Here is an 8382-nt window from a genome sequence, read left to right as displayed (position 1 = left end):
CCCCGGTGTAACAACAAGGGAGACACCTCAGTAGTGACCCCAGTGTTGGCAGGGAGTCGTACCCCACAGCCAGGCCTCCATTTATAAGTGATTTTCCCTCATAACTTTGAGTTTTTTCCCCTCATCTTCCTCTCTGTGACCAGCAGCAGCCTGGACACAGCTCGCAACGTGCCAGTTTTGTGTTAAATAGGGTGGTTGGACCAACAACCTCCTTTCACAAACCTCCCACCCTGAGGGCAGACACCACCAGGTTGTATCGACGGGCAGAGGCCAACAGGATGAGGTTCAACATAGCTAAGTGCCGGGTCCTGCACTTTGACCACAGCAACCCCATGCAGCACTACAGGCTTGGGGCAGAGTGGCTGGAAAGCTGTACAGAGGAAAAGGATCTGGGGATGTTGGTCAATGCTCGCCTGAACATGAGCTGTTCAGTTTTGGGCCCCTAGGTACAAGAAGGACATCGAGGTGCTGGAGGGTGTCCAGAGAAGGGCTACGAAGGTGGTGAAGGGCCTGGGACACAAGTCCTGGGAGGAGCGGCTGAGGGAACTGGGGGTGTTTGGTCTGGAGGAGGCTCAGGGCAGACTCTCTGTGACTGCCTGAAAGGAAGGTGCGGGGAGCTGGGGGTCGGCCTCTTCTCACAGGTAACCAGTGATAGGACAGGAGGGAATGGCCTCAAGTTGTGCCAGGGGAGGTTCAGGTGGGAAATGAGGAGACATTTCTGCTCAGAAAGAGCGGTCAGGTGCAGGGATGGGGTGCCCAGGGAGGTGGTGGCGTCACCGTCCCTGGGGGTGTTCAAGGAGAGCTTGGACGTGGTGCCTGGGGACGTGGTTCAGTGGGTGACAGTGGCGGTAGGAGGATGGCTGGACCAGACGATCTTGGAGGGCTTTAGCCTTCAGCCTTTATTATTATTTAATTTATTTATTATGCCGTGATTCCGTAACTCTACCTCAGGCCCTCCCTGACGAGGCACCGCCTCCCCCCGCCCCGCCCCACGCTAGCTCCGGCCCGTACCAAGTCCCGTCCCCCCCCCCCCCTCGTCCCCCCCCGCCCCACGGGCGCAATGGTCGGGGCGGGGCGGGCCGGGCCGGCGCTGGGCATGGACGCCTTGCTGCTGGCGGCGGCCGCCGCTCTCCTCGCCGCCCTCCTCTTCCTCGCCGCCCGCTTCCGCCGCCGGCCCGGGGCAGGTGGGTCTCGGCTCCGGGGCTTCCCCCGCTCCCCGCCCCGGGGCCTCTCCGGTTCCCCCCCCCCCCCCCCCCCGCCGCCTTCCCCGCCCCTTTGCGGGGGGCCCGGTCCCGTTCGGGCCCTGCTCCCGCCGGGAGGGGAGGGGGCGTCTCCATGGCGACCGCGGGGAGGGGAGGGGAGGGGGGCGTCTCCATGGCGACCGTGAGGGGGGGGAAGCGCCTCACCTCAGGCCTTCCCCTGAGGGAAGGGGGTGGGGGGGGGATCTATTGGGGATCCCTGGGGATCCCCTGGGATCCCGCAGCCCCCCGAGGCTCTACCCCCGCATGGAGCCCCCCTGTAGGGAGCCTCTGCTGGCGGCTCGGCCCCGCTGCTCCCTGTAGGACCATTGGGGGCGGCGTTGAAGTGTGTTGGGGTTTCCCTCTCAGAGCCTGGTGAGCTCCTTCTGAGACCTCTGAGGGGAAAAGGATTCAATAGGATCCCACCCCAGCTCGTCGTGTGGGTTGTTTTATCCCCTGGTATCTCCTGGAGCACCCTGCCAAGCGTCCAGCCAAGCGTGGAGTCAATATTCCTCTCACACACCCGCAGGGCCTCCCGTCCTGCCTCACACCCAGCCAGCGTTACCCAAATTTTGCAGAATTTGCCCCATTCCCCAGCCAGCCCCGCGCTGTGGGGACGGGATGATGCAGCACTTCCAGGCTCCCAAACACCGCTGATTTATTGCTGGGCAGTCTGGGGCTGTGGTGGAAGCAGCCTCTGTGCTTTGAGGGCTAGGGAAGAAGTCAGATATTTCTTCAGTAAGCTCACCGGCACAGCTGTATTTCCAGAGGGAACGAAGGGAAACTGTTTGGCTGTGAGGACTCATGCTCAGATGTTTAGCCAGGACAGCCACTGAAGCCTTTGGTTATATACTAAAGCTAGTTCCAGAATTTGGGGTGATTTCTGTTTGTTTCAGGTGTTGTTTTGGTGTTGGTTTTGGTGTTTGGGTTCTGTCTTGGGGGTTGAGGTAGCATGGATAGTTGTTTTTCTTTTTTCTTTTTTTTAAAGGTAAAAAAGAAACCAGCAGTATAAACATAGTCATACTACTGCAAGACTGTGTGCTGGTAAGGACTTTGTGTTAAAACCAGTTCTTACGGATTAAAAACTAAAGTTTCCAGCATATTTCTTTCACGCTGTTTCTTGTACAGACCTGCTCTAAATCTTTCGTTCTCAGCAGCATGGAAACTGATGAAATTTCGTCTGGTTTCTAGTTACTTGGAGCTGAGCTTCTGGTAAAAGCAAGTGATGAATGTCCCAGAGAAATGAGACTGCTGGCGATGTTTTATTTCCTCAGCTTCGCTCGTATCGTGCCTTAAGCAAATCAGAAGCTTTGAAGTTGGGGAGGATTTCTTCTTCTCTTCTTTTCAAGTGTATAAAATTCTAACTGAAGTGAAGGCCAAACAGTCATTTTCAATTATCTGAATTCTCAAGAAGCCTCAATGCTATTTTTGAGCAGCCTGGTTAAAATTAGCTTAGATTCAGAATAATTGTTTTGAAGTTGCTTTTTCAATGGCATCTTTTTGGTACTTTCAAATCGGTCTTGCCTCTTTTTATTGTATGGTTTACAAAAATTTGCTACCTGAATGTGTTGATTTCTATCTTTTTGAAGTTCTCCACAGAATTTCAGTTTGTGGGGGGTGACTTTATTCTCCTCGCGCAACAGAAATTATTTCTCAAAACCACTGGAGCCGTGGGGTATTTAAATTTTTGCAAAAATCAGTCTTGAACAAGAATTTGTTTTCCTTTTCCCATCTCGTATGTAGAAAATGGAAGCTGCTACAGTTCTGCTGGTAAACCTGTCGTATTGCATGGAAAGGACGTGAAACCAGGGAAGTTTGAGCTAGAGATCAGGTGGCAGCTCACTCTTTCCTTGTAAAGTCTGGGGCTGCACGGCGACGATGACCCTTTATGCTCTCCCTTACAGATTTGCTCTTACAAAGTGTTGTAGAACAGACTGCTTTAGCTAAAGCGGGAGGCTAATGATGGCAAGAGGTATATCCTGTAACTTTGTATGTCCTGCGAGAGGTCCTTTCAAGTAGCACAGTGGTTCCAGCGCTGTCACGCCTGGGCTTGTCTGCTGAGAACAGAAAAAACGCAGCCTTGCTGCCCTTAACACATGGGTGGCATATCTTGTTGTGACCATGCCCTGGTACGATAAGCAGCGCCAGGCGAAAATACCTCTTCAGGGACACCGAGCAGGCTTCCTTCCACCTGTTGCGTGTTGAAGCACTTTCTCATCAAATTTCACAGGTCAGGTTTAGCACGGAGGTAAAAGGCACCGACGCGGCGGCGGGAAGTCCGGCCGGCGGGTGAGGGTGCGGCAGGTGGAGCTCTCCCTGCTCGGTGCTGCGGGACGAGGGAGATCACCAGCCAGGAGCTGTGTCTTGATGGACTGCCTCGAAACTTGCCAGCCCAGGTGTTAACGCTGGTGGACCTGCTTATCTGATATACCTAAAGATAACGTGCTGCAAGCTTATCGAGGGAAAATGTATTTGCTCTGAGGAAGTGGAAATTTGCAAAGCTTCGGAAAGGAGCAGGTTTCTAGCTGGGGGGATGTAAAGTGAGGTCTGAAGAAGTCTGGGCTCTGAAAGGTTTCTCGGTATTCTTTGTAATGAACGTGCTTCACATCCAGTTTAGGAAAGAGTGCTGCTTTCAGAGCAGGGTTCTGCTCTGTTTCTCTTTGAGAAAGAGCTCCGATAGCGTGACCACGGTCTCACAGCTGCTGCTGTGCACTGGCTGACAAGCGGCATGAAATAATCAGCTACAGCCTCTGCTCTGTGCTGATGTTTCTCAAAAGGCAGAGCTCCTCTCAGCATGGCAGCAAACCTCTGTCCCCTGGAAGGAGGTGTTCCCTGCTTTTGGAAAGGCTGAGCCACAGAGTGGAGAACCTAAAGCTTAGAACAAAAGCTGAACCGGGCTTTGAAGCCACGTCCATTTTTCCAGACGTCTGTTGAATTTTCTTGTTTGTTTGTAACGCCCGTTAATTGAGGGCTTTATCTAATTAATTTCTACTGGCCTGCCATTCTGCAAACCGTCAAGCAGCTCCTGGATCGGCTTGCCTGACCTATATAGGGCCGGTCATTGAGTTTCACTGGGGTGGCTCTGTATCAAGTCTGCTCAGCTCTTGGGTGACTAATGGATGCGTGAACCGGCTAGCCTGGGGTGCCGCTCGGTCTGCGACCTCTGCAGCTACAGGAAAACGAAGAGTGAGGTGTCTCCAGATAATCGCAGCGGCCCAACCGCTCCCTGCGCTGCGGGAGTAGGGGGAAAAACATCAGGGTCTGACCCGCCAGGAGGTTATTCTCGACCTCGAATGTGACAGTCAGTCCGGTTCTGAGAATATGAACAGCAGGGTTTTTGAGAGTATTCTCTGTGCTGTTTGAAACCACCAGGCACACCCTCTGTGTGCAGCCCTAGTCATCTATGATGCTTCCAGAGCAGAGGCAGGGGGGGGGAGAGCACGTCCAGCCTTCTAGGTACTGGGAGGACCGGAGCCACGTGGACACGTTGGCCCCTGGAGAACCAGACGGGTACGTGCATGTTACACGTAGATGATGCTTTTTTCTTCCTCCTCGTGAAGGGCGGGAAGAAATGCCAGGACTAACCTTCGTGTTTTTCAGGTGATTGTGCGGGTGAATGCTTTGCAAACAGAAGCTGTAGGCAGGGGGTAAAAAGAAGATGTAGTAAAGCACACCTTTTTCTACTAAATGACAGTTTGTAGCGTGTAGGTGTCTTCTGCTGTTTGTCTGAGTGCTCTGGAGGGCTAAAAAGATAAGTCTTGTCCAACAACTGCCTTGTAGATTTCTCCACTCTATGGGTCAGCTTTGGTGGTTGGTTTTTGGTTTGGTTTTTAACTATCTTCTGAGCCCTGTTAACACTGGTCAGCTTTGAGAAATTGCCAGGTCACCTGAAGAGAATTAAATGGAGGAAACAGGTAGCTTTGTTCACATGCTCTTCTCTGTGAGGGGTAAACACCTCAGCTTGAAATGACTACGTGGCTTATAAATAGGTTCCTCTCTTACAAAATGCTCAATGGTCTCTGTTTCACAGGATGATGGGAATGCAAACCAAGCCCGGGAATGCAAACCAAGCCCCAGAATGAGTGAGCGTTAAACCTTCGCAGCTGGTGCGCTGTGCAGGACCACCTTTGGCAGTTATTAGGATAGAGACTGAAGCTTTCAGGTGAAAGGATGCTGAGGTTTGAATGGCAGGGCATCTCAAGGATGCATTAAGAGAAATATTGCATGTGTGTAAGAGGTCTTTTTGCAGACTAAGAGCATTTCTGGCACTTTAGTAGTGTCCCAAGTAAGCAGGCTGCTGTTCTGCAGCGTAATGCTTCCCTCCCTGCTGAACAGCGTTCAGAATAATCATTAGCATGCCACAAATAAGCCTGGGCAAGTCTTGAAGCAAAACGATCTGATCCCTGGAGCCTACGCGCTGTAACTTATTACAGACCCGGTTTGGTCCACAGACAGAAGGAGGGGATGGGAACGGGAGGGTGACAGCAGTGTGACAGTGCAGTGACTCAATTCCAAATGTCACGGTGCTGCAGTTAGTGCTGAGCGTTCGCTGGGGGACTGCTCGCAGCATGGTTGCAGCAATCCTGAACTCTGCTGATGGCTTTGCTGGCCAAGCGCTTCCCCCGAGTGCTCTGCTTTGCAGCCTGTGCTGAGCTCAGTGCTGCTGCAGCTGTGTTGTTATCAGCACCGCCGTCTGCTGCTTTGAAGCTGGTTGAGATACCCTGAGACGAGCTGCAAGCACACCTTTGATCGTCATGCAGATGCAGTCATAATGAATCTTATTTTCTGATCGCAGATATGCTAATAGCAGGTTTTTTTTTTTTAGGAAGGCATTGTTTGGATCAGCGGATGCTGGAGACTTGGCTGAGCGTGGAGAGCATTTTGTGCTCCTGCTGGGACATGACAGAATCCAGCCAAGCACAAAAATGTGTCCCGGGTTTAAGTAAAAGTTCTGCAGCTTTCTGAGACTGTTTGAATGCCGAGCTGAATGAAGGCCCTAGTGGTTAATTCTTTGCAGGACCAAGCAAATAACAGCATACACAGATATCAGTTACTCTTACCAACGGGATATGCGAAGTGGGTATCGAGGATGGTGATGTTTTATCATCATCAGATCGTTTTGGCATCAATACCATAGTGGATAGCAGTGGGATCGTGGAGGTCTCAAAAAGAACCTGTGGGGTTCTGCAGTGAGCCCACGGGTCAGTCACTTGCTCTCTTGCTGTCCCCCAGCTGTTCCTCGCTTGTCAGATCTCAATTAACAACAAGAATATGCAGAGGGGGTGGCAGCAGGAGCTGCAGTGACCTTTGGAGCTCTGAACCGACTTCTGCTCGCGCTCACTTTCCACACGTGGATTTGTTGGAGATGTTATTAAATCGGTGTGGTAGGATGAAGATTCCCCGCGTCTTCGGCTATGTGTGCCTCTAATTTGTGGTTCTTGCTTGCTGTCCAGGTTTAGTTTCGGGTATGCTGATTTACATATTCCATATGTATTTACATATTCCATTTACATATCCATAGTGAAACATGTATGCAGCCAGGCTTGAATTCAGATGAATCTACTGCTAAGTGGCACAAATGCAAAATAAAAAATAAAAATCTGAATACTGTAGAAGGGAAGAGAAGTACTTCTGGGTCCTGCCTTTTGTAAGTCAGAAATGACTGCCAGGCTCACCATGTAAAGGGAAATATTTTCAGGTAGAAGGGAAAAACAGATCAAATATAGGAATTTATTGAACAATTTGGGGTAAGGATTTTTTTTTTGAGGATGTAGTCTGGCAAACATTAGCAGCACATAGCTATAGCATTTTCTTTTGTGGTCAGTACAGTGGTGCAAAACTGACTGGTATCGGTGCATGATTCTTTTTAGTCACAGGAAAGCAACTTGCAGGTATCTCCTGCCTCTCAGGAACAAAACGACGGGAGTGGGGAGGCTTCCTGTCATTTAGAAAACAGCACTTAGTAAATAGTATTAAAAAAATAAATAAAAATAGTACCTAATAGTACAATTAGAAAATAGTACTTCTGATTGCCAGAGTTGACTGGCGAAAGGGCAGCTGTAGCAAGCCGAGGTGACAGCGCTCTCACCGGTTTGGTTTCCCTCTTGCAGCTGATGAGGAACCCCAGCAAAATGCGGCGGCGACGGCAGTGGCCAGACCTCGGCCCCACGTCGAGGAGCGGGGAGACGGGATGCCGAGGCGCCGGAGGAACATGGGGAACCGGCTGCTGGCCCAGAGGAGAGCACAGCAGGCAGAAGAGTGGGCGGAAGGTAAAGTTTGGTTCAGTTCGTCTTCCAGCCATCGACACGGACCTGAGCAGCAGATGTTGGGCTGCAGTTGGCTCCTGAAGAAAAATCTTCGTTTTAGCAGCTTGGGAATCATTTGCAGCTTGACTGTGATCCGTTTGGCTTTCTAATTTCGTTACTTGCTTACTAGAAACTGCATTCGTATCTTCTCAGAGCCATGCAGGTTAAATTTGGGTAACTAAAGTCATCACCTTGCACTAAAATATAAAGCAGTAGCAAAGTATTGCTATCTTGCAAATTGGTGGGGAGCATTAATTCCCCACTGATCTCTGCAAAATCTGGAGTTTGCTTTCTGAGAAGCCATCCAGTTGGTGACAAGAATCGAGCCTGCTTAGCTGGGATCACCCCAGACTGCAGCGTTTTGTCTTGCTGCCAGCAGATTGTTGACAGCGAGTCCTCCGTTCCTGTGCAGGATCTACAGTTAATAGCTGTATTTTTAGCGTGGTCGTAGAGAAGAAAATGGTAATAAATAACACCTTTCTGTACCCCACAAGTCCCACTCACTCTTCCCGTGAAAATTCACCCATTATCTCTGTTACCCTTCGGAGACGTTATCACCATGATTCCTCTCGCTCTCAGGTCGTGGGTGAAGCGTTCAGGGTTTCCACTCAGGTGTAGATAAAAGTGGACCTTGCGCTTGCAGTGGAGATCAGGGTGATGGTTTTGGCCCGTGCTAGGTGGGAAATGCTGAGCACACATTCGTGTGAGGCCATGATTAGGAGATAATTGCGCTCCCCCCCCCCCCCCCCCCACTTTTCTTGTCTTGAGCTTCTCTCAACTGCATTTTCCGCTCACGTTGGCAGGTAAACGTGCTCTCTGAGCCGGTCGTGTCCAACGGT

The 8382-nt window shown here is 51.0% G+C and overlaps 1 protein-coding gene across 1 annotated transcript in view; it reads left to right on the top strand.

Annotated features, from left to right (window-relative positions):
- Positions 1 to 1057: 1057 nt before the first annotated feature.
- The window catches only part of DDRGK1 (DDRGK domain containing 1), a 38922-nt gene continuing 31597 nt past the window's right edge, over positions 1058 to 8382 (top strand). The window contains exons 1-2 of the mRNA XM_040555433.1: positions 1058 to 1184; positions 7349 to 7507. Coding sequence (XP_040411367.1) covers positions 1061 to 1184; positions 7349 to 7507 — 283 coding nt within the window. The 5' untranslated portion in view covers positions 1058 to 1060. The remainder of the gene's footprint in view (positions 1185 to 7348; positions 7508 to 8382) is intronic.

Source organism: Cygnus olor, chromosome 4, assembly GCF_009769625.2.
Source record: "Cygnus olor isolate bCygOlo1 chromosome 4, bCygOlo1.pri.v2, whole genome shotgun sequence".
Classification (NCBI taxonomy): Eukaryota; Metazoa; Chordata; class Aves; order Anseriformes; family Anatidae; genus Cygnus; species Cygnus olor.
Note: the sequence above shows the minus strand (reverse complement) of the source record. Positions and strands in the feature narration are given on the sequence as shown.